The sequence below is a fragment of the Hylobates moloch genome, unplaced genomic scaffold (assembly GCF_009828535.3).
Source record: "Hylobates moloch isolate HMO894 unplaced genomic scaffold, HMol_V3 SCAFFOLD_10, whole genome shotgun sequence".
Lineage (NCBI taxonomy): Eukaryota > Metazoa > Chordata > Mammalia > Primates > Hylobatidae > Hylobates > Hylobates moloch.
Window position 1 is genome coordinate 101,988,670 of NW_026652285.1, and position 25,821 is coordinate 102,014,490.

Below are 25,821 nucleotides of genomic sequence, written 5' to 3' on the forward strand. Positions count from 1 at the left end.
GCAGGAAGGCCTGCGGTAGCCAGAGCTGTGGCCCAGGCAGCTCCTCTGCCAGCTCCTCCCCTAGCCTCACTGGCTGTACAAATACCTACATTGTCCACACGAGCCATAATGTGATAAAGACTCAAAGAGTGGAATTTCTGGATTGCAGGGTACACACATCTTCAGCTTCATTGGACACTGCCAAACTGGCCTTGTCTTCTTCCTTTGCTCTTTAACTGACTTCAGGGACTCTTGTCCCCAAGAAATCTGGGGGCTGCCATTTTCTGGGTATGTAGCTTAGGACTGAAGATCATCCAACCATCTATTCATTTCACAAATATTTGTTGACATCTGCTGTGCCACGGGTAATAAAGTTGTTTGTCTCTGACCCAGGAGACTCATGTCTTTGCCAGCCACCATGTAACTGGCAGGCTAACTTGTGGGCTTGCAAGCAGGGCAAAATATCAGACCCTTCCCAGTTCTTGACAAGATGCTCTCCTTTTCCTGCCATGTGCAAAGCACTGGCCCAAGCCCTGGAGGGTGCGAAACAGCCAAACTCCTGTCTCTAAAAAAAAAAAAAAAATTAATTAGCTGGGTGTGGTGATATGTGCCTAGTTCTAGCTACTCTTGAGGCTAAGGAGGGAGGACTGCTTGAGCCCAGGAGATTGAGGCTGCAGTGAGCCATGATCATACCACTGTACTCCAGCCTGGGCAAGAGAGTGAGACCCGTTTCTTTAAAAAAAAAAAAAAGTCCCTATGGATACAACCCATTAACCTCCTTCTCCAACCTCGGATTGGTACCTTGGTGGTTGTCAGGCCTCTGAGCCCAAGCTAACCCATCATATCCCCTGTGACCTGCATGTATACATCCAGATGGCCTGAAGCAACTGAAGAACCACAAAAGATGACATTCCACCATTGTGGTCTGTTCCTGCCCCACCCTCAACTGATCAACTGACCTGATGACAATACACGCTCCCCGCCCTTGCGATAATGCACTTTGTGATATTCCCCACCCCCCACCCCGCCCTATATTCTCCCCGCCCTAAAGAAGGTACTTTGTAATATTTTCCCTGCCCTTGAGAATGTACTTTGTAAGATCCACCCCCTGCCCACAAAAAAATTGCTCCTAACTCCATTGCCTATCCCAAACCTATAAGAACTAATGATAATCCCACCACCCTTTGCTGACTCTCTTTTCAGACTCGGCCCGCCTGCACCCAGGTGAAATAAACAGCCTTGTTGCTCACACAGAGCCTGTTGGTGGACTCTTCACACGGAAGCGTGTGACAGTGGGGTGTGATCCCTTTGGACAGCAGCTTTCCTTTCTAAGCGGGTTGATAGCCCTTGAGTCCACAACCACTGGGAGGTCAGCGGGCGTGGGCAAGTCTCAGGGTAAAAAGAAGCCAGCTCAGGGATAACCATATCCTGCAGAGCACTCACAGGTGAACAACTGAGCCTTGACTGAAAATAAATGACGGCCAAGGTCACACAGTCTATAGCGGCATGGCTGGGCTTCAGACCAGTTATTCCCACGCCCAGCGCTTGGCCATCCCGTTTGTGATCGGTTTGGGGCTGGAGGTGGCACTTGGTTAGGGAACAATAGTGGGAGACCAGAGTACTGTGTATTCACAAGCCCAAAGAGCAGGAAGCTTTTCAACAGCAGCAGTAGCAATATCCTTGGGGTGTATTTCAACAATATTGCACTTATAAAGAATTCTCCATGGGACAGCAGGAGTATCTCAGGTAAGTTTGGTAGAGCTTGGAGGAACGAAGCCTGGAGGGATTATGAAAGCAAAATGGACAATATGTGCCTGTACTTCCCCCAGCACAGCACTGATCCCACTGGACACTTATCCCACTGCCCCTCCGCCCCCACCTCCTGACCAGGTGGGCGTCCTGGTGGGTGGCACCAAGTCTTTCTTATTGACTGTTGAGTCCCAACACCTGACAAAGAGGAAGCCCTCGGCCACAAGTAGATGGGCGATGCATTTCCAACATGAGTAGAATGGATGATAGTGGCCCAGAGTTCAAGGAGAGAACTTCCTGGAAGACTTGGCTCCCACACCAGCCACCCCCTTTATTTATTTATTTATTTATTTATTTATTTTTGAGACAGAGTCTCACTCTGTTGCCTGGGCTGGAGTGCAGTGGTGCAATCTCGGCTCACTGCAACCTCCATCTTCCGGGTTCAAGAGATTCTCCTCCCTCAGCCTCCCAAGTAGCTGGGATTACAGGCACCCGCCACTATGCCCGGCTAATTTTGTGTATTTTTAGTAGAGACAGGGTTTCACCATGTTGGCCAGGCTGGTCTCAAACTCCTGACCTCGTGATTCGCCTGTCTCAGCCTCCCAAAGTGCTGGGATTACAGGTGTGAGCCACCGTGCCTGGCCGCTAGCCATCTCTTTATTATCTCCAGGTTCCTGCACGTCTGTCTCACCGTACTCGCATCCCACACTGTGGCCACTTGTTTACTGGTCTGTCCTGAAAGCCCTCTGCTGAGAGGCCTCCACGCTCATCATCTCAAGTGACCCTCAGGCAACCCTATAAGGCAGGGACAACCATGCCACCAATGAGGAAACCGAGACCTAGAAGGGTTGGGCAACCTGTCCAGGGTCATGTTCATGGTCATGGCAGAGGTGGAATTGGAACCCAGGCATTGTGCTCCTCCCTGTTGGACTGTTGGGGGAAAGAGGCAGGACAGTGGGGTGGAGCCCCCACATGAGCCAAGCGTCTGTCCTGGCTCCAGCACTTTCTTTCTTTTTTTCTTTTCTTTTTTTTTTTTTGAGACGGAGTCTCGCTCTGTCGTCCAGGCTGGAGTGCAGTGGCACAATCTCGGCTCACTGCAACCTCTGCCTCCTAGGTTCAAGCAATTCTCCTGCCTCAGCCTCCTAAGTAGCTGGGATTACAGGCGCGCACCACCATGCCCGGCTAATTTTTTGTATTTTTAGTAGAGACGGGGTTTCACCATGTTGGTCAGGCTGGTCTCAAACTCCTGACCTCATGATCCGCCCGCCTCGGCCTCCCAACAGCAGTTTCTATATGTTTAGGAACTCCCTTGGGCAAGTGATTTTATTTTTCTGCAAGTCACCTTCTTTGCCTGCAAAATGCAGATTTCCACTCCGCTACCTCACAGGGTTGCTTTGGATTTAAATGAGATAATGACTGTAGCGCTCTCAGAGCCTGGCACTGACCAAGCATTTCATAAATAAAATACTATCTATTTAATAATAATATTTGTAACCGTCTATAACAAGTATACTAATCTATAGTGACAGAACGAGATCGGTGGTTGACAGGGAGGGAACGTGAGGGGAGAGACGAGAGAAAGGGATGACAAGGTGGCATGAGGAATCTTCTGGGCATGGTGGGTATGTTCACGACCTTGTTTGTGGCGATGGTTGCATGGGTGCATACGAATGTCAAAACTTAGCAAATTGCACTTTTTTTTTTTGAGGTGGAATTTCACTCTTGTCACCCACGCTGGAGTGCAGTGGCACGATCTGGGCTCACTGCCAACTCCACCTCCCGGGTTCAGGTGATTCTCCTGCCTCAACCTCCCAAGTAGCTGGGATGACAGGTGCTCACCACCACGCCCAGCTAATTTTTGTATTTTTAGTAGAGATATTTTTAGTAGAGCTGGGTGCTGCAAATTGCACACTTTAAATATGTGCAGCTTGTTCTATGTCAATGATACCTCAATAAAGCAGTGTGAAAGCACATGAGATATTCTATAATCTTAGGATTTCATAGAAATAGGACTGGGCTCAGTGGTTCACACCTGTAATCCCGGCACTTTGAGAGGCCGAGGCAGGGGGATCACCTGAGCTTAGGTGTTCGAGACCATCCTGGGCAACATGGCAAAACCCTGTCTCTACTACAAATATAAAAATTAGCCAGGCATGATGGCACATGCCTGTAATCCCTGCTACTCCAGAGGCTGAGGTGGGAGGATTGCTTGAGCCTGGGATCTTGAGCCATCACTGCACTCCAGCCTGGGTGATAGAGTGAGATCCTGTATTTTAAAAAAAGATTTCATAGAAATAGGCCACACACGGTGGCATGCACGTGTAATCCCAGCTACTCTGGAGGCTGAGGCAGGAGGACTGTGTGAGGCCAGAGGTTCAAGGCTGCAGTGAGCTATGATCACACCTGTGAAAAACCACCACACTCCGATCTGGGCAACATGGTGAGACCCTGTCTCAAAAAACAAAACAGCAAAACAAAAAGGTTCCATAGAAATAAACTGTATATTATTGATACACAAAATACCAAACAAGAAAAGGAGAATACCAAATACCATGTACCCCTTGGAAGGCCCCCCGAAAGATAGAGGCACTAGGATTTGGATGAGAACAGAATTTAATGTAACTTTTGACTTTTTTTTTAATTTGAGACAGGGTCTCGCTCTGTCTTCAGGCTAGAGTGCAGTGGCGCGATCACAGCTCACTGCAGCCTTGACCTCCAGGCCGAAGCAATCCTCCCACCTCAGCCTCCTGGGTAGTTGGGACTACAGGAACTCGCCACCACATCCGGCTAAATTTTGTAATTTATAGTAGAGACGGAGTTTCGCCATGTTGCCCAGGCTGGTCTCAAACTGCTGGACTCGAGCAATCCACCCACCTTGGCCCCCCAAAGTATTGGGATTACAGGTGTGAGCCACAGCGCCCAGTGGAACTGTTGACATGTTAAATAATCTAGACTTTTGAACTTTTTCTGTTAAGTTGTTGTTTTTGGCCCATCTGGAGGTTACAGATAAGCCCAGCTGCAGGTCCTCAAACCTGCAGCTCACCAGCACCCTCTAGTGCCTTCTTGGTGTGAGCACATGAAGTCTCCTAGCTGTGGGCAGTTTCCCGTCTATCAGCACAAGGACACCTCTCTTTACAATCCTCACGTCTGACGCTGGGTGGGAAATGGGTGTGGACCCGGGGCGCTGTCTCTGGTCCTGAAAGACACAGTCAGCCGCGAAACCTAAATCCAGAGCCCTCTCTGCAGCTGAATCACCCTTCCACACCTTTCCCGGGCCTTCTTTCCATTTATGATGGCCTCAGAGAGTAAGCTGGTAGTTTTGAATGTTTTGGATTGACAATTTAAATGTTGTAGGCAATGCTTCTGGAGAGCAATGATAGAAAGAGTAAAGACAGTGGCCGGGCGTGGTGGCTCACGCCTGTAATCCCAGCACTTTGGGAGGCTGAGGCAAGCGGATCACAAGGTCAAGAGATTGAGACCATCCTGGCCAACATGGTGAAATCCTGTCTCTACTAAAAATACAAAAATACATTAGCCGGGCGTGGTGGCGCATGCCTGTAATCCCAGCTACTTGGGAGGCTGAGACAGGAGTATCGCTTGAATCCGGGAGGTGGAGGTTGCAGTGAGCTGATATCACACCACTGCACTCCAGCCTGGCGACAGAGCGAGACTCCATCTAAAAGAAAAAAAAGAAGAAGAAAGAAAGGAAGAAAGGAAGAAAGAAAGAAAGAAAGAAAGAAAGAAAGAAAAAGAAAGAAAGAAAAAGGCGAATGGGAATGAGTGTGAGATGAGTAATATGCTGGCCTTCTAGCACCGCAGGACGACGGCCACCACAGATTCGGACAATTTATGAAAACCAAATATACAGTTTTAAAATAGAATGTGGGCCTAAATACCTGGAATCACCCCCTTGGTAAGATTTGTAACAAAAAGATTAATATGAGGCCAGGCACAATGGCTCACATCTGCAATCCCAGCACTTTGGGAGGCCGAGGCGGGTGGATCACTTGAGGTCAGGAGTTCAAGACCATCCTGGGCAACATGGTGAAACCCCGTCTCTACTAAAAATACAAAAATTAGCTGGGCATGATGGCGGGCGCCTGTAATCCCAGCTACTCGGAAGGCTAAAACATGACAATCGCTTAAACTCAGGAGGCAGAGGTTGCAGTGAGCCAAGATTGCACCACTGCACTCCAGCCTGGACGACAGAGCGAGACTCTGTCTCAAAAAAAAGAATTAATATGAACAGAGTTAATAATTTGAATGGAGCAGTAGACCCAAGAGCCATACTGGTGCTGACAAAGTGGCAGCACTTATTATATAAAGCTTCAACGTGGTCCTGCAAGAGCTCTGGCACCTAATGACATCTAAAGAAAATGTGAAAGTCCCTCAGCTGCCTGAAGGACAGTGTTATGGCAACTAACCCAAAAGAAAAGCTACAGGTCCTCCTTGCCTTTTTAATTTAAGCAGTCTTCATTGTTCACAGCAGTAAATTTTCTTTTTGGTTGTTGTTGGGTTTTTTTGTTTGTTTTTTGTTTTTTTTAAGATGGAGCCTCCCTCTGTCGCCCAGACTGGAGTGCAGTGGTGCGATCTCGGCTCACTCCACCTCCCAGGTTCAAGCAATTCTTTGCCTTAGCCTCCCGGGTAGCTGGGATTATAGGTGCCCACCACCACTCCCAGCTAATTTTTGTATTTTTAGTAGAGACGGGGTTTCACCATGTTGGCCAGGCTGGTCTCAAATTCCTGACCTCAAGTGATCTGCCCACCTTGGCCTCCCAAAGTGCTGGGATTACAGGCATGAGCCACCGCACCTGGCCCACAGCAGTAAATTTTCTAGATATGTCTTGCAGAAATCAAAGAACTGGAAAGAAAGTTATCATTCAAGGGCAAATTATCTTTTTTTTTTTTTTTTTTTTTTGAGATGAAGTCTCGCTCTATTGCCCAAGCTGGAGTGCAGTGGTGCAATCTTGGCTCACTGCAGTCTCCACTTCCCGGGTTCACGCCATTCTCCTGCCTCAGCCTCCCGGGTAGCTAGACTACAGGTGCACGCCACCACGCCCGGCTAATTTTTATATTTTTAGTAGCGACGGGGTTTCACCATGTTGGCCAGGCTGGTCTTGAACTCCTGACCTCAGGCGATCCATCCACCTTGGCCTCCCAAAGTGCTGGCATTGCAGGCGTGAATTGCCATGGCCAGACCAAGGGCAAATTATCGTAAGATAATATACATGTCACCTGTAAATGTGTGAGAATCTTTTAAAAGATACTATAAACTATATTAATTTGTTGATTTGAAATATATGTTGTTTTGTTTGCATAGTGGTATATGCCTGTAGTCCCAGCTACTCTGGGGGATGAGCCAGAGCAAGACTCTGTCTCACAAAAAAAAAAAAAGAAAAAGAAAAAGAATTTCACTTTGGGAGGCTGAGGCAGGCAGATCGCTTGAGCTCAGGAGTCTGAGACTAGCCTGGGCAACATGGTGAAACCTCGTCTCTCCAAAAAAAAAAAAAAAAGTTAGCCAGTCATGGTGACGTTCACTTATAGTCTCAGCTACTTGAGAGGCGATGTGGGAGAATTGTTTGAGCCCAGAAGGCAGAGATTGTGGTGAGCCGAGATCAAGGCACTGCACTCTATACTGACCACAGGGCCAGACCCTGTCTCAAAAATAAAAACATGAAAAGGAAAAAATTGTTAACTCTTTTAAAAGAGGAGAAATGGGCCAGGTGCGGTGGCTCAACACCTGTAATCCCAGCATTTTGGGAGGCCCAGGTGGGCAGATCATGAGGTCAGGACATCCAGACCATCCTGGCTAACATGGTGAAACCCTGTTTCTACTAAAAATACAAAAAATTAGCCAGGCATCGTGGCACACACTTGTAATCCCAGCTACTCAGGAGGCTGAGGCAGGAGAATAGCTTGAACCTGGGAGGCAGAGGTTGCAGTGAGCCAAGGTCATGCCACTGCACTCCAGCCTGGGCGACAGAGAGACTCCATCTCAAAAATAAATTAATTAAATTAAATAAAAGAGGAAGAATGGGGCACAAAACAATGTCAGGATCATTATGAAGTGAGGGCAGGGAGCAATTGCTGGGGCCACCCAGAGCGCTCGCTGTGAGGGGTCTTAAGGCCCTTTACCTTGTTGCTGTCTTCCCATGCTCCATGGATTTCAGTAGCAAACTTTGAGATAAATGATCAAATGGCAAATCAGAAAACACCCATACTTTTTTATTTTTGAGACAGAGTCTCGCTCTGTCCCCCCGGCTGGAGTGCAGTGGTGTGATCTCGGGTCACTGCAACCTCCGCCTTCCGGGGTTCACCCCATTCTCCTGCCTCAGTCTCCTGAGTAGCTGGGACTACAGTCACCTGCCACCACACCTGTCTTATTTTTGTATTTTCAGTAGAGATGGGGTTTCACCATGTTGGCCAGGCTGGTCCTGAACTCCTGACCTCAGGTGATCTGCCTGCCTCGGCCTTCCAAAGTGCTGGGATTATAGGCGTCAGCCACCGTGCCTGGCCAATACCCACACTTTTAAGGGAACAAAATGTTATCCAAGTATTTAGAGTGGCACAAACTGGGGGTGGGGAGACCCAGGCACAACGACCCCCAGCCCATGGCTCACTGATCCAAGGTCAACCAGCCCAGGTTGGGCCAATCAGGTCCTCTCTCTGCAAACTCAAAGTTGGGCCCAAGCATGCAGGTATGGGAAGTGGCCAAGCCTGATCCGCCTGTGGGCAATGTCCCGGCAACAGGGCCCCCAACTCCTACCACTGAGTCCTACACAACACCCCCGGGGACCCTGCTCTTCCTGAGATGTGGTCGGTCCTCATTTTTCACATTTGTGTGAGTCACCCTTACTTCCTCTAACAAACCCTAAGAAAGCCCAAATCACAGTCAGCTTCTGTTGCTTGGAAACAAAGAACTTCAACTGATAGGGCAATTGGCCACTGAAAGAGTGGGAGATGGGCAACAGGTGCTTAGGGAATTGTGGGAAGTGATTACTGAGCCCACGTGGGGAAAAATGCAGGGAGGCACCCCCCTTCCCACCATCCATCTTCCAGGAGAGGGGAGTACCAGTGCCCACAGTGACAAAGCAGCTAAGCCAATGTCACCTGGACCTCCCTGAGGACCATCTACATCCAAGAGGTCAGCTCCAGCACCCTTGGAAGTCACTGCCTCAGGCCAATCAGTGGAGGGGTGACAGAGGCCAAGATCCCACCACCACCAGCACCAGGGCAGAGCAGTGGCTCTTCATGAAAGTGGGACGTTGAAATCTATTGAAAGGTACCTTTGCTGGGTGCAGTGGCTCTCGGCTGTAATCCCAACACTTAGAGGCCGAGGCAGGAGGATTGCTTGAGCCCAGGAATTTGAGACCAGTCTGGGCAACACAATGAGACCCCATCTCTACAAAAAATAAAAAATTAGCTGGGCACGGTGGCACACGCCTGTAGTCCCAGCTACTCAGGAGGCTGAAGTGGGAAGATCACTTTTGCCTCAGAGGTTGAAGCTGCAGTGAGCTGTGATCACACCACTGCACTCCAGCCTGGGTGACAGGGTGAGACCCTATCTCTAAACAAACAAACATATCAGTGCTATTTTGGCAAGTTGTAATCAGTGGAATGCTGACTCAATTCAGAATTTTAACATTCAGAGGCTCGTGGTCATAGGAACTTAAAAAATTGTTTTTTGAATTTTAAAGTTTACCATCTTCACCATTTTTAAGGGTACAACTCAGCGGCATTAAGCATATTCACCTGTTGGGCATCCAATCATCTCCAGAACCTTTCATCTTCCCAAACTGAAGCTCTTGTCTCCATTAAACACTAACTCCACAGCCCCCCTTCCTCGGCCTCTGGAAACCACCTTTCTACTTTCTGTCTCTATGATTTTGACTTCTCTAAGGACCTCATAGAAGTGGAATCTTACGGTGTTTGTCTTTTTGTGACTGGCTTATTCCACCTAGTATAATGACCACAGAAACTTTTGATACACTTTAAAATTTCACTATACAGGCCGGGTGCGGTGGCTCACGCCTGTAATCCCAGCACTTTGGGAGGCCGAGGCAGGTGGATCACCTGAGCTCCGGAGTTCGAGACCAGCCTGACCAACATGGAGAAACCCCGTCTCTATGAAAAATTCAAAATTAGCCGGGCGTGGTGGCACATGTCTGTAATCCCAGCTACTCTGGAGGCTGAGGCAGGAGAATGGCTTGAACCTGGGAGGCAGAGGTTGCTGTGAGCCGAGATCACGCCATTGCACTCCAGCCTGGGCAACAAGAGCAAAACTCTGTCTCAAAAAAATAAATAAAAAATTTCACTATATAGCCAGGCGCAGTGGCTCATGCCTGTAATCCCAGCACGTTGGGAGGCCGAGGCGGGTGGATCACCTGAGCTCGAACCAGCCTGACCAACATGGTGAAACCCCATCTCTACTAAACAAAAATTAGCTGGGTGTGGCAGCAGGTGCCTATAATCCCAGCTACTCGGGAGGCTGAGGCAGGAGAATCGCTGGAACCCAGGAGGCGGAGGTTGCAATGAGCCAGGATCATGCCATTGCACTCCAGCCTGGGCAACAAGAACAAAACTCCATCTCAAAAAAAAAAAAAGAAAAAAGCCACCAAACATGTGAGGTGGGCAGGAAACGGATGGAAAAACCCCACTGTGCTTTCCTGTACCTGGGGCGGTGGGACTGCTGAGGGGTCCCTGGAGGCAGAGATGTCCAAGACACGACTCCTGACGTGTAACAGGGCTACAGTTGCCACCTGAGAAATGGCCCCCCAAGTCCATCAGAATGAGCCTGCTGGAGGCAGCCTCCCTCACCTCTGCGGAATAGCCCCCCGGGGGTGCTAGCTTTTGAGTTTTCGAAGCCAAGTACCTAGATGGAGTTAGCTGAGATCACAAAAGAAATTGAGTTCACTGCCATAGGGCCCCCAGCACTTGCTTATGATGACATAGGAGCCGCGCTAAACCCTCTGCACTGGACGGGATGAGAAGCCTGAGGCTCAGAGAAGGTGGGTGACTTGCCCTGGGTCACACAGGAAACCTGACAGCCAGAATGTAAACTCAGGTGTGTCTGCTTCCGGAGGCAGCATTTTGGAAAATTCTTTGTCCAACAGAAAGGGAGTGTGTTTTTCACAAATATTTGACATACGCTATGGACATAGTACCGCACTAAGCACTACAGGTGAATAGAATAAACTCTGCCTTCGAGGTTACCGTACATTCAAGCAAACAGGGAAATGAGTCCCATTAGAGTATGAGAAACAAGACAGGCAGGGATGGGATGGGGAGGAGCAGGAGGACACCTGGGGAAGGCGGCAGGTCAGGGGAAGAGGCTGGCCTGGAGCAGTTACCTGGCCTGGGGCATGAATTAGCCTCTCCCAGTAGTTCCCTCACCTGCAAATGAAACATTTGTTTCACAAGGTGTCACGAAGACACCTGGCTCAATCTTAGATGCTCAATTAAGGTAAACTCCTTTCATTTCCAAGGGGAAGGAGGGGGCAGGGAAGAGGTTTCCTGAGACCTATGGTGGATTAGAGATGCCCAGAGGGTCCCCAGAGGGGATGTCCTGACCCTTGCATGGTCACTCCTTCACGGTGGGGACAGGCCCTTACTCTGCAGGGCCTTAGGCATCCCTGGCCCCCAGATCAGTCTGCCCTCTTGGAAAGTGTTCTATCCTTGAACACCAAGCATGTATTTATGGAGCACCTACTGTGTCCTGGTCAGAGTTCTGGGAATTAGAGACAGAGAGGACAAAAGACAAGGTCCCTGTCCTCCTGAAGCTCTCGTGGAAGTGGGAGAAGAGGGCAATAAACAAGGACTCAGATGGGGTGATAGGAGAGCGAGCAGGTGCCTGGGGGGTGGGAGAAAGGCTACTGTAGACGGGGGGAGGTGGGCTTGGAGCTGAGGGCTAGAAGCGGTTAGCTGGGTGGGACTTGGAGGCAAGAGTCCAGGCTGAGAACATGTTATATGTGAAAACTCCGAGGCAGGAGAGAGAAGGGGCGGGGGGCCTGAGAACGAGGGAGACTGTGAGATAAGAAAGCCTCTCTGAGAGGAAAGTGCGCACATCACCGGGGCTGGGAGGTCAGAGGAAGAAGGGCACGTTTCTTCCCAAGGGTTTTGGGAAGCCATCGACAGGTACCAAGCAAGAATAGCAGGACCCAGTTCCTCGTAAAAAGACCACCTGTCCCTGTTGTAGGGAGAATGACTCAGAGAGGATGGGGTGTGGGGAATTACAGGCACGGCCTAGGGGCTCCTGAGCTCATCCATGCAACCAATGATGGTGGCTTGGATTGTGGGGGAGTGGCCAAGGAGATGAAGACCGCTGAACAGTTTTTGGAGATGTTTTGCAGATGGGGTGACGACCTGCTTATGGATTAGAAGTGTTGGGAGTGGGAGAAAAGAACCCAGGACAACTCCTAGGTTTGGGGCTAAGCAACTGGTGAAGATGTTTGCACTTACCGTGACAGACACCCCTGTGGGGAGGACTTTTTTGTTTGTTTGTTTGAGACAGAGTCTCACTCTGTTGCCCAGGCTGGAGTGCAGCGGCACAATCACAGCTCACTGCAAACTCCTGGGCTCAGGTGATCCTCCCACCTCAGCCTCCTGAGTAGCTGGGACCACAGGTGCAAGCTACCACGCCTGGCTAATTTTTGTATTTTTTGTGGAGATGGGGTCTTGCTATGCTGCCCAGGCTGGTCTCAAACTCCTGAGCTCAAGTGTTCCTGGGAGGGACATGTTTGGGGAAAGTGACCAAGGCTGCCATTTCAACTATGCAGCTACTGGGCTGTCTAGGGAACAGCCAGAGCTGTCCTGGGTGTGGCCAGGTATGGGTCCTGGAGAAAGCTGGGGGCCTCTCACCCAGGGAGAGAGGGGAGAGAGAGAAGATCTGGAACTGAGCCTAGGAGCCTCTCAGGATTTTAAGTGGGGAGACGGGGAAGCAGCAGCAACCTAGGAGGATGCTGGCGGCAGGGAGGCAGGATGCCATCTAGCCAGGACGCAGGCTCCAGATCAGCTCCAAAGTCCCTCCCTGGCAGCTGCATAGTTGGAAGGGGGTTTCTAGCACCTGCAAGAAAAAGCATGACGCTGACGGGAGGATGGAGGGGGAAGGGGCTGCCAGGCAGGGCATGATTTAGGCAGAAGTCGTCATACATTTGTGCTCACACATCAGATTAACATCGAAAATTTTCATTGTGAGTTTATTTATTTATTTATCGAGATGGAGTCTCACCCTGTCGCCCAGGCTGGAGTGCAGTGACGCAACCTTGGCTCACTGCAACCTTCACCTGCCGGATTCAAGCGACTCTCCTGTCTCAGCCTCCCGAGTAGCTGGGATTACAGGTGCACATGCCACCATGTCTGGCTAAGTTTTGTATTTTTAGTAGAGACGGGATTTTGCCATGTTGGCCAGGCTGGTCTCAGACTCTTGACCTCAAGTGATCCGCCTGCCTCGGCCTTCCAAAGTGCTGGGATTACAGGCATGAGCCACCATGCCTGGCCAAAAATTTTTTTAAAAAGAAAAAACAATTAAAAAGAAATTTATTTCTCACAGTTCTGGAGGCTGGGGAGACCAAGATCAAGACGCCAGCAGATTTGGTGCCTGGTGAAGGTTGCCTTCTGCTTCCAAAATGGCGCCTTCTTGCTGTGTCCTCACGAGGCGGAAGTGGAAGGGTCTAGCTAGTTCCCTCAAGCCCTTTTTTTGAGACAGTCTTGCTCTGTTGCCCAGGCTGGAGTGCAGTGGCACGATCTCGGCTCACTGCAACCTCTACCTCCTAGGCTCAAGTGATTCTCTTGCCTTAGCCCCCCGAGTAGTTGGGATTACAGGCGCCCGATACCACATTTGGCTATTTTTTGTATTTTTTTAGTAGACACAGGGTTTCACCATGTTAGCCAGGCTGGTCTTGAACTCCTGGCCTTAAGTGATCCACCTGCCTCCCAAAATGCTGGGATGATAGGCGTGAGTGAATGTGCCCAGCCCCTCAAGCCTTTTTTTTTTTTTTTTTTTTGAGATGGAGTCTCACTCTGTCACCCAGGCTGGAGTGCAGTGGCATGATCTCAGCTAACTGCAACCTCCGCCTCCCGGGTTCAAGCGATTCTCCTCCCTCAGCCTCCTGAGTAGCTGGGATTACAGGCACATGCCACCATACCCAACTAATTTTTTGTATTTTTAGTAGAGACAGGGTTTCACCATGTTAGCCAGGATGGTCTCGATCTCCTGACCTTGTGATCCGCCATCCTCGGCCTCCCAAAGTGCTGGGATTACAGGCATGAGCCACTGTGCCCATCCTCAAGCCCTTTTTATAAGGGTACAAATTCCATTAATGAGGGTAGAGCCCTCTTGGCCTAATCACCTCGAAAAAGGCTCCACCTCTTACGACCACCACAATGGAGACTAACCATGGCACCAATCCACTTGTGTCTTGCAGGACATCATGTGTATTTTGCTTGATGAATATCAGTTACTGAGCTTTTGTAATTCCAGATCTATCTAAACACCACTCATCAAATCCTGCCAGCACCCCCGTATAATCCTTAAAGACAACAAACATTTCCTTTGTGAGCTAAACTGTCTCTCCTGACTTGTGAACTTCACAGGATGGTTGAGAGGGTCAAAGGAGGTGATAGTCCCAGCAAATGGTTCCTGTTGAACTCTTACTCTATGCGGTGCTAAGTGCTCCATGTGCATCAGCTCACTGGTACCCCAACAACTCCAAGAAGGGACTGTTGTGATCCCCACTTTACAGTTAGGGAAACTGAGTCCCAGAAAGATGGCATCACATTTCCAGAGCCACTCAGCTAGGAAGACAGGGAACAAACCAGGTTGTGATTTATAATCCCAACCTCCTCTTCTCCCTCCCAACTCCTGATGCTGCAAAGCCTCTGGAGACAGCAGAGCTGCCCCTTTGTCCCATGTGGCTGCACCCTGATAAACACACTGGACTTGTCCAAGGCAGCCTCTCGGTCCTCAGGGTCAGCTGGAGAAGCGTTTTGATTAGACAGACAGCATGGCCCTGGGTGCCAGGCTGCTTGTTAGATGGCCCTTGGAGAGGTGCCAGTGCAGCCTGACTCTTTTGGGCAGTGGTGGTGACATTCCTTGCAGTGGGACTTTCCTGCCCTAGGCCAGGCCTCTTCAGCCTGGGATATGTGACCCTCTGAGGTAGGTGAAGACTTCCTAAGGGTGCATATGAGTGGATCACTCTAAGGATCCTAATTCCAGAAACTCAACCTCTTTCCTCCCTGGGTGTGGCACCGGTGGCCCCAGCGGCCCCATGCTCCTTCTCATTTCCCCCTTCCCATTGGACTCTGGCTACTTGCAAAGGGGAAAAGTCACTTAGTAATTTCCTTCTATGGATATATGAAGTAAATGGAAAAAAAAAAAAGAGAGAACCCTATCCATCCTATTAAGAGATACATTTTCCGTACACTTTCAGTTATTTAATTACTTATAAAAAGTTTGTGGGCTAGGAGTGGTGGTTCACATCTGTAACCCTAGCACTTTGGGAGGCCAAGGCAGGTGGATCACTTGAGGTCAGGAGTTCCAGACCAGCCTGGCCAACACGGTGAAACTCCATCTCTACTAAATCTCTACTAAAACTACAAAAAATAGGCTGAGTGCAGTGGCTACACCTGTAATCCCAGCACTTTGGGAGGCCGAGGCAGGCAGATCAAGAAATCAAGAGTTCGAGACCAGCCTGGCCAACATGGTGAAACCACATCTCTACTAAAAATAGAGTAGAGGTAGGCATGGTAGTGCACACCTGTAATCCCAGCTACTGGGGAGGCTGAGGCAGGAGAATGGCTTGAACCCCGGAGGCGGAGGTTGCAGTGAGTGGAGATCATGCCACTGCACTCCAGCCTGGGTGACAGAAAAAAAAAATAGTGGGATCGTGATGCAGATGTAATCCATATCGGAGGTGGGCAGAGATTGTTGAACCTGAGGCAGAGGTGCAGTTTTTTTTTTTGAGACAGAGTCTTGCTCTGTTGCCCAGGCTGGAATGCAGTGGTGCAATCTTGGCTCACTGCAACCTTGCCTCCTGGGTTCAAGCCATTTTCCTGTCTCAGCCTCTCGAGTACCTGGGATTACAGGCGTGCACCACCACGCCTGGCTAATTTTTGTATTTTTTGTAGAGACGGGATTTCACCATGTTGGCCAGGCTGGTCTCGAACTCCTGACCTCAGGTGATCTGCCTGCGTCAGCCTCCCAAAGTCCTGGGATTACAGGCATGAGCCACCATGCCTGGCCCCTTCCATTCATTCTTTAGATCGCAACTGAGATATGGAGGAGAAGATCCCTCCCCACCCACAGGCCTCTGTGTGTCCTGCATTACAGCCCTGGCCCACCCTGGACATAAGCTGCCTGCTTGCTCATCTGTCTCCCTGACTAGTTACCTGGACCATGGCAACAGCCTCTTCACTGGCTCTCTGCCTTTCATTTCTTGTGAACCCAGCAGCCAGAATGATCTCTGATCTGACCATGTTGCTTCCTGTGTAAAACCCTCTGTGGCTCCCTATTCCCCCCTAGAACAGAGGCCAAACTCCTTATAACATTCGCAAGGACTTCACCTTCCAGTCTCTGCCTGATTCTTCATCCCTGTCTCTCACTACCTTCCACCATGTGCGATCCTTTCAGTTCTCCAAACTGGCTGTTGTTTTCTGCATAAAACACTCTACTCCTCATTTTTTGCCCAGCCTAACTCCCTCAGTGCCCAGCTTAGACAAAAGCCTTCCCTATACCACTGCCCTATACTTCTCTGCCCACTCAGCATTGGGCCTTACCCCTTTGTCGGCCTTCCCCATAGACTGTCAGCTCTGAGAGGGCAGGTGCCAACTCCGTCCCCTCCTCTGCTGTCGTTCCTGGCATCCAGCAAGGGACCTGCCACCTAGCGTGCTGAATGAAAGAATGGATCTCGGGGTTTGAGTGTGGAGCCTGGGCAGGTCTGTCTTGGGGCCGCTGCATCCCCAGGGCTCAGTCTAGGGCGCAGCACCAAGAGTTTGCAACTGTTTCAGGAAGAAGGCAGGCAGGTGGGCCGAACCGAGAAACGCACATTATACCTCCGAGGAAGTGAAGGAAGGGGTGACAAAGCAAAGCTTGAGGGCTCCGAGAAGCTCTCAAGAAAACAAATCCAGCCATGAGCCCTCTCCTGTAACCCCAGGCTTTGGAAGACGGAGGCAGGTGGATCGCTTGAGGTCAGGCGTTGGAGACCAGCTTGGGCCACATGGCGAAACCCCGTCTCTACTAAAAACACAAAAGTTGGCTGGGCGTGTTGGAGGGCACCTGTAATCCCAGCTACTCCGGCGGCTGAGATGGGAGAATCGCTTGAACCTGGGAGGAAGAGGTTGCAGCGAGCCGAGATCCTGCCACTGCGCTCCAGCCTGGGCGACAGAGCCAGACCCTGTCCCCAATATACATATCAGACGAGAAAAGAAATAAGAAAGTTTTAAAACAATTTTTTTGGCTTTTTTTCTTTTTCGAGACGGAGTCTCGCTCTGTTGCCCTGGCTGGAGTGCAGTGGCATGATCTTGGCTCACTGCAAGCTCCGCCTCCCAGGTTCACGCCATTCTCCTGCCTCAGCCTCCCGAGTAGCTAGGACTACAGGCGCCCGCCACCATGCCCGGAGAATTTTTTGTATTTTTCGTAGACAGGGGGTTTCACTGTGTTAGCGAGGATGGTCTTGATCTCCTGACCTCGTGATCCGCCTGCCTCGGCCTCCCAAAGTGCTGGGATTACAGGGGTGAGCCACGGCGCCCGGCCAAAAAAAAAAATTTTTTTTTTTTTTTGAGATATTGTTTCACTCTTGTTGCCCAGGCTGGAGTGCAATGGTGTGATCTCGGCTCGGCCTCCCAAAGTGCTAGGATTACAGGCGTGAGCCACCGCGCCCGGCCCGAAAAAATTTTTTTGAAAGAAAGAAAAGGGAAACAAAACAGTCACCTACACCTTCGGACCACTCACAAGAACGATGGCACCGCCCTCCTCTCCGCCCCTCACCAACATGGCCGCCCCCAAGGGAGTGGGCGGGTCTGCGGGGCGGAAGTGACGCACGAGCGGAACTCCGTCCTGCCACTTGACCGCCGGGCGCCTAGCTCAGCTGCTAATGCGGGCTGCGAGGAGCCGGATGTTGCGGGCTGGGTGGCTCCGGGGCGCCGCGGCGCTGGCTCTGCTGCTGGCGGCCCGAGTGGTGGCGGCGTTCGACCCCATCACCGTGGGCCTAGCCATCGGGGCTGCGTCGGCCATCACCGGCTACCTGTCCTACAATGACATCTACTGCCGCTTCGCCGAGTGCTGCCGCGAGGAGCGGCCGCTCAACGCTTCGGGTACAGCGCGCGCGCGAGCTGTGGGTCGGCGCTGCGGGGGGCGCGGGGGCGCAGAGGGACGGCCTCGTGGGCGCCTGGCACGGACCGGGCGCGCGGCATCTAGACGGCTGTGGTCCCAGCTGGGGTGGGCGGGGAGCGGATGGGGCGGCCCCGGAACCGTTCGCGGGAATGCAGAAGCCGTGCCTTCGCAGTCTCCAGATCGTGGGGCTGCCCCAGCGCCTTTCTAAAGCTCCCGTTGCTGGGGATCACAGGCAGAAGAAACGGGAAGTAGGTGGGCGGCCCTTCTGTGCCCTGCCAACCCTATTAAGTAGCTTTCAGACGTGCTGCGTCGCCCAGAAAGCCCACCTTTGGCCCCTGGTTTTCCTGCAGGCCAGCAGGGGTGGCTGGGATTAGCAAGCGCTCAGTCAAGCGATGGTTCATCTCTGAATGGATGAACATTTAGATTCCTTATCAGACCCCGAAGCGTTAAGGATGTCCACATAATCTTGAAAGTGGCATCGTTTGACTGCCTCAGCCCTAGGGTTTGGCAGACACCCTGCTGTGTCCCTGGATAATCTGTGCTTCTTGCTTTGGCCAGCTAAGAAAGTGCTGCGTTGCTGATGCATTTTTAAGGTCTGTTTCTCTCTCTGTTCTGGGGCTGTTCTTGCAGCTCTCAAGCTGGATTTGGAGGAGAAGCTGTTTGGACAGCATCTAGCCACGGAAGTGATTTTCAAGGCGCTGACTGGCTTCAGGAACAACAAAAATCCCAAGAAACCACTGACCCTTTCCTTACACGGCTGGGCTGGCACAGGCAAGAATTTTGTCAGTCAAATTGTGGCTGAAAATCTTCACCCAAAAGGTCTGAAGAGTAACTTTGTCCACCTGTTTGTATCGACCCTGCACTTCCCTCATGAGCAGAAGATAAAACTGTACCAGGCAAGAGAACCCGCTATTATCTCATCCGCAGGCCAGTCGGACTGGTCCGGGTGACCTGCTCACTAACTCTGGCCTCTGCTTCTCTTTCCTTTGTGTTGCTGTAGCCCCCCGGCTCCACTGAGTTAAGGCACACTTAGTCCAGGTAGTTACAAAGCTCTCCTACAACATTTCTCTTACTTGGTTCCAAAACAGTCCAGTGGGGTAGGGCATGTTATTTCTATTAAAAGGTGGAGCCAAGGGCCTGGCGCCGTGGCTCACGCCTGTAATCCCAGCACTTTGGGAGGCCGAGGCGGGCGGATCACTTGAGGCCAGGAGTTTGAGACCAGCCTGGCCAACATGGTGAAACCCCATCTCTACCTAAAAGTACAAAAATTACCTGGGCACGGTGGCATGCACCTGTAATCCCAGCTACTTGGGAGGCTGAGGCAGGAGAATCGCTTGAACCTGGGTTCCAGAGGTTGCAGTGAGCTGAGATCGCGCCACTGTACTTGGTCTCAAAAAAAGTAGTCAGGGCCAGGTGCAGTGGCTCACGCCTGTAATCCCAGCACTTTGGGACCCGCCGAGGCGGGCGGATCACCTGAGGTCGGGAGTTGGAGACCAGCCTGACCAACATGGAGAAACCCCGTCTCTACTGAAAATACAAAATTAGCCGGGAGTGATGGCATGCGCCTGTAATTCCAGCTACTTGGGAGGCTGAGGCAGAAGAATCGCTTGAACCCGGGAGGCGGAGGTTGCAGTCAGCTGAGATTGTGCCACTGTACCCCAGCCTGTGCAGCAGAGTGAGACTCTGTCTCAAAAAAAAAGAAAAAAAAAAAAAAAGATGGAGCCTGGAGCCAAGAGAGGCGGGGTGACTTACTCCTTACAATCTTTGTAGCAGAGCAGGACCTTGAACCAAAACTTCCCAACTCCCAGTTGACATGGTAGCCACCTTCTCTGGTGAGTGAAGGGATTCCACATCCCCAGCACTGCAGTTGGTGAGAAGGGGCAGTCAGTCTTCAAGGATTTGCTTGGGCGTGGCTTCATTCAATGCTGCCTACCTCTGGTGCAGCCTCAGCTTTGCCTCTGCTCTTTGCAATGTAGCCTAGAGGTCTTTTTTCCCCTAAACAGGTTTTATTCCCTTTGTTCTTCCCATCCTTCATGTCCTTGGCATTGCTTTCTTCAAAGGAAGCCTCAAAGAACTGAACCTTGAGACCATTTCTCCTTTTGAGATATTGTTTCCACATTCATTTTATATTAAGTTGTCTAGGAGGGTTAGTTCTCATTTAAATGAATGTTGCCCTTGTCAAGGTTAACATTCCCACTGGCAATATAGCAAGACCCCATCTCTACAAAAAATAAAAAAATTAGCCAGGTGTAGTGGCATGCACCTGTAGTCCCAGCTACTTGGGAGGCTGAGATGGGAGATCGCTTGAGCCCGGGAGGCTGAGCCTACAATGAACCATGGTCATGTCACTGCATTCCAGTCTGGGCGACAGAGTAAGACTCTATCTCCAAAAAAAAAAAAAAAAAAAAAAAAAATTTTCCTGTTAGGTGGAGACTGAAGAAAGAAACAGAAACTTAACTGAACAAGGAAGTAGAAGTGTTTGCCCTACAAACTGACATGAGACAGGGAAGACTGCCAAAAAGGAAGGAAGGAAGGATTTTCTTGTTTTTTGCATTTTTTATAAGTCTCTGGAAACAGAGTAATATAAATGGATGAGGGCATGTCTGGGGGAGCTTCATGGTACAGCCTTTCACACTTTGGGGTTGAGGGCTTATTGCTTGAGTATCTTTATGTTTGTTTCAAGAAAGCACCTGGAACAGATGCTTTTCATGAAATGTCATTGAGTCAGCTCTGTTGGTCTGGGGCACTGTGCACTGTGCAGGTCTTGATTAGTTCCTTATTCCTCAGTATGTCTGATAGTACTAACTTGAGATTATAGTCCAAGAGAGATGAAAACTATGGCTAGGTTAGCAGTGAATGATATTCACGGATCTTGCCGGGTGGCTCATTCCTGTAATTTCAGCACTTTGGGAGGGTGAGGTGGGTGGATCACCTGAGGTCAGGAGTTCGAGACCAGCCTGGCCAACATGGCACAACCCTGTCTCTACTAAAAATACAAAAATTAGCCAGGCATGGTGCAGGGGATGGGGGTGCCTATAGTCCCAACTACATGGGGGGCTGAGGCCGGGGAATCGCTTGAACCCAAGAGGCGGAGGTTGCAGTGAGCCGAGATCACGCCACTACACACCAGCCTGGGGGATAGAGTGAGACCCTGTTTCCAAAAAGAAAAGAATCACGGATCTTGTACCTCTTATACCTTTAAAAAGTCACATTTAATATGTCATTTGAGTTAGGAAAAATCTCTGCATTTTAGCATCTATCTCTGCCAATTTCCACTTTTTAGAGATAAGGTTTTAGAAAAGCTGCTACCTAGTGAGTGGGGTGAGGGTGCCGTTCTTAGAGCTCTGACCTCGTCCTTCAGTGCATGAGGAGCAGATGGAGCCTGCGCTCCTCTTGGTGCACCCTTTGAGCTTCGCATCCTATTTCTTCTTTCATGGTCGGTCCAGGACCAGTTACAGAAGTGGATCCGCAGTAATGTGAGTGCATGTGCGAACTCTGTTTTCATATTTGACGAGATGGATAAATTGCACCCCGGGATCATTGACGCAATCAAGCCGTTTCTAGACTACTACGAGCAGGTTGACGGAGTGTCTTACCGCAAAGCCATCTTCATCTTTCTCAGGTCAGCGGGAGGCGGTTTTTTGGGGCACACAAGCCCTTCATTCTCTCAATGATAAAATGAGGTCCTGAGGACCATCAGCACTTTGTTTACCAGGACAAAAGTGCCTGCTTGGCACAAGGCACTTACCTACTGCTTTACTTTTCCTTTGCCAGTCTCAGCATGGCACACAGTGTGGGTTTTGGAAATGAACTAAAGAAATAATCACTGGGCCAGGCGCAGTGGCTCACACCTGTAATCCCAGCACTTTGGGAGGCCATGGCGGGCGGATCACCAGGAGATCGAGACCATCCTGGCTAACATGGTGAAACCCCGTCTCTACTAAAAATACAAAAATTAGCCCGGCGTGGTGGCGGGCGCCTAGTCCCATCTACTCGGGAGGCTGAGGCAAGAGAATGGCGTGAACCCGGGAGGCGGAGCTTGCAGTGAGCCGAGATCACACCACTGCACTCCAGCCTGGGTGACAGAGCGAGACTCTGTCTCAAAAAAAAAAAAGAAAGAATCACTGATAGCAGGCAATTTTAGCCAGGCATGGTGGCATGTGCCTGGAGTCGCAGCTCCTGGGGAAGTCGAGGCAGGAGGATTGGTTGAACCCAGGAGTTCAAGGTTTTATTGAGCTATGATCATACCACTGCACTCCAGCCTGGGTGACAATCAAGACCCTGACCCTAAAAATGAAACAGAAATGAAAACAGTTAATTTTATTAACTGTGCATGTTGGTTTTTAGGGTTATAAAGGGCCATAGCATTATCCCAGCTAGTTGTGAATAAACATTTTGAGTTCCATGAGAGCAGACACTTTTTTGTCTAGTAGCACTCAGTAAATATTCCTTGATGAAAAACAGATCTTCGGCCGGGCATGATGGCTCACACCTGTAATCCTAGCATTTTGGGAGGCCAAGGTGGGCAGATCACTTGAGGTCAGGAGTTGAAGACCAGGCTGGCCAACATGGTGAAACCCCGTGTCTACTAAAAATACAAAAATTAGAAGGGGCGTGGTGGCAGGCGCCTGTAATCCCAGCTACTCAGGAGGTTGAGGCAGAAGAATCGCTTGAACCCGGAAGGTGGAGGTTGCAGTGAGCCGATATTGCACCACTGCACTCCAGCCTGGGTGACAGAGTGTCTTAAAAGGATAAATAGACTTAGAGCAGGTTCATTTCTTGGTATGACACAGAAGTCTTTTTTTTTTTTTTTTTTGAGACCGAGTTTCATTTTTGTTGCCCAGGCTGGAGTGCAATGGCATGATCTCGGCTTGCTGCAACCTCCACCTCCCGGGTTCAAACGATTCTCCCGCCTCAGCCTCCCATGTAGCTGGGATTACAGGCATGCACCACCATTAGCCTGGCTAATTTTTGTGTTTTTAGTAGAGATGGGATTACTCCATGTTGGTCAGGCTGGCCTCGAACTCCCGACCTCAGGTGATCCACCTGCCTCGGCCTCCCAAAGTGCTGGGATTACAGGCGTGAGCCACCACGCCCAGCAGACACAGAAGTCTTAATATGTGATTTTAATCTTTATTTCTCTGGCAAACTCAGCAATGCAGGCGGGGACCTTATAACTAAGACGGCTCTTGACTTTTGGCGGGCTGGAAGAAAGAGGGAAGACATTCAGCTGAAGGACCTGGAACCTGTACTATCTGTCGGAGTCTTCAATAATAAACACAGTGAGTCCACCAGGGTAAAGGAGCCCCTTAACTGTCCGGCAGTGAGCCGTCTGCTCTTTGATTGAGTGTTTCACAAAGCCACAGGATCCCACTGGATTTTCTCGCTTTGCTAAAGTCGGGAATTTTCCTAGGGCATACTGTCCTAGAAACCAGTGAGTGAGTGTCCAGCTGAGTCCTACATGGGCTTTTTGCACACTGACAAGAGACTCTCTCAAGGGGTATGGACAAGAGGAATGTGCTGAGGGTCGGGATTGGAGCTTGGCCAGGTGGCGGTGGCGGCAGGAAACCCAGCTGTGTCTTGTTCCGCAGGTGGCCTGTGGCACAGTGGACTGATCGACAAAAACCTCATTGATTACTTTATCCCCTTCCTGCCTTTGGAATACAGACATGTGAAAATGTGTGTGAGGGCCGAGATGAGGGCCCGTGGTTCTGCTATAGATGAAGACATTGTCACAAGAGTGGCAGAGGAAATGACGTTTTTCCCCAGAGATGAGAAAATCTACTCAGACAAGGGCTGCAAGACTGTGCAGTCACGGCTTGATTTCCACTGAGCTCCTATCCAGATGGGGTAGGAGACAGCTGGGAGGCTCCGCACACCAGAGGCCTTGCCTTTCAGAAGAACCCTGAAGACCGCTTTGGGGTTTTGCCTGTTTGCACCTTAGACTTTTGGGATATACAATCTTTTTTTCTGAGACGAGGTCTCACTCCGTCATCCAAGCTGGAGTGCAGTGGTGCGATCCTCAACTCACCGCAACCTCTGCTCCTGGTTTGAGTGATTCTCATGCCTCAGCCTCCTGAGTAGCTGGGATTACAGGCATGAGCCACTGTGCCCAGCTGGGATACAGAATCTAAGAGTTCATTTTGGAAAACACATGAATCTATTGCATGCATTTGTCATTTAGCAAGATGACGACAGTCCAGCTGTTCTTTGCAGCTGAAGATGAACTTTTAAAAATCTCCTTCACACTTAATGTACTGACTGTGACAGAAGTGCCTGAAAACAGCTGTGCATGGCAGGCCCGGCAGTAGTTTCTGACCCACAGCACCCGCCACCTCAGAAGCTACTGTCAGAACTAAAGGAGTCCAGGGACTTGCTGCAGGCTGGGGGGCACTGGGTTCCCACCGGCAGGCTGGGGGGCACTGGGTGGTTTCACCAGCAGGCTGGGGGGCACTGGGTTCTCACTGGCCAAAAACATCCTTTTGCTCTGTTTTGTTCTTTATACAGAGTTCACTAGTCAGTTAAAATCGGGGGTGGAGGTGCAGACGGTGTCTGACTGGAGGATATGGCCGTGCCCGCTGAGCACTCATGATCTGAGCTGACCTGTCTGTGGGGTGGGGCCTTCACCTAAGACCTCTGCAGCAGACCTGGACAGAGGTCCCTCCCGTCTGCCATATCTCAGCTTGGCTCTCTGCTAGAGTCCCCCCAACCATATATCATCATAGAGTTGAATCACAAGGAGACCGTTGGCTTTGAATTTGAGTCATTGGTTCCCATGGTGAGATGCTTGTTAAGACTTTATACTTGGGTCAATCTCTCACTTTATTTTGTAGAACCATTTGAAATCCTAGGATGTGCTTGTTCTGCAAGGATGACATGAGCCCAGACTGAACAAGTCAGCTTGCAGATCTTAAGTGATGGAAGTATAGGACATTGCTTATTTTAAAACAAGGGAAGGACGGCCGGGCGCGGTGGCTCACGCTTGTAATCTCAGCACTTTGGGAGGCCGAGGCGGGCGGATCACGAGGTCAGGAGATCGAGACCACGGTGAAACCCCGTCTCTACTAAAAATACAAAAAATTAGCCGGGCGCGGTGGTGGGCGCCTGTAGTCCCAGCTACTCGGAGAGGCTGAGGCAGGAGAATGGCGTGAACCCGGGAGGCGGAGCTTGCAGTGAGCTGAGATCGCGCCACTGCACTCCAGCCTGGGTGACAGAGCGAGACTCCGTCTCAAAAAAAAACAAAAAAAAACAAGGGAAGGACACAAAATGGAATGACTGCTTAGTCCTTTCTCATATACTCTTAAAACAATTTTTTATTGTTAAATTTGTGGTAATACATGGTCACAGCCGTGGATCAAACAAGGTCAGTCTAAAGTGGCAGGTCCTAGGTGTGACCTGATACCACCACCCTTTGTGGCATCACCAGGCTGGACTGCCCTGATCCCTGGGACGTGAGACTTAGCTTCCAATCAGTGTGAATCATTGTATCTGTCTCATAATCACAGCACAGCTGCAGACCAACAACGTGCAGCATTTTTTATATAAAAATATGGTAGAATTAATTTATGACATGGAAATGCCTCACAGGGTATCACACTTAGTCTTGAAAAAACACCAAGGTGACGTTTAAAATTTTAAGTACGTATCCTTGAATTGGAGCTAAGTTATACTTCTTTTATAACCTTTTGGGCATCTGGTCGAGAGGAGACAAGATTTTCTCTGTTTACAGTGATGCAATAAATATGTGTTTGCCACCTTTGGACTGC

General features: G+C 50.2%; 1 protein-coding gene and 1 pseudogene across 3 annotated transcripts; both read left to right on the forward strand.

The window, feature by feature from the left end:
• The first annotated feature begins 1,702 nt into the window (after positions 1-1,702).
• On the forward strand, positions 1,703-6,151 carry LOC116475479 (ubiquitin-conjugating enzyme E2 variant 1-like; annotated as a pseudogene).
• Positions 6,152-17,778: 11,627 nt separating this feature from the next.
• Positions 17,779-25,810, forward strand: TOR1B (torsin family 1 member B). Of its 3 annotated transcripts, XM_032165386.2 has the most exons (5): positions 17,780-18,036; positions 18,686-18,951; positions 21,502-21,677; positions 23,210-23,337; positions 23,647-25,810. In XM_032165386.2, exons 1-5 carry the CDS (start codon positions 17,817-17,819, stop codon positions 23,886-23,888), a joined length of 1,032 nt encoding a protein of 343 aa, XP_032021277.1. In that variant the 5' UTR covers positions 17,780-17,816; the 3' UTR covers positions 23,889-25,810. The 3 variants fall into 3 exon arrangements, 1 of the variants encoding a protein (XP_032021277.1); XR_004249979.2 differs by lacking the exons at positions 21,502-21,677; positions 23,647-25,810 and having other exon boundaries at positions 17,779-18,036; positions 18,686-19,093; positions 23,210-23,291; XR_009215248.1 differs by lacking the exons at positions 23,210-23,337; positions 23,647-25,810 and having other exon boundaries at positions 17,779-18,036; positions 18,686-19,093; positions 21,502-21,631.
• Positions 25,811-25,821: the final 11 nt, after the last annotated feature.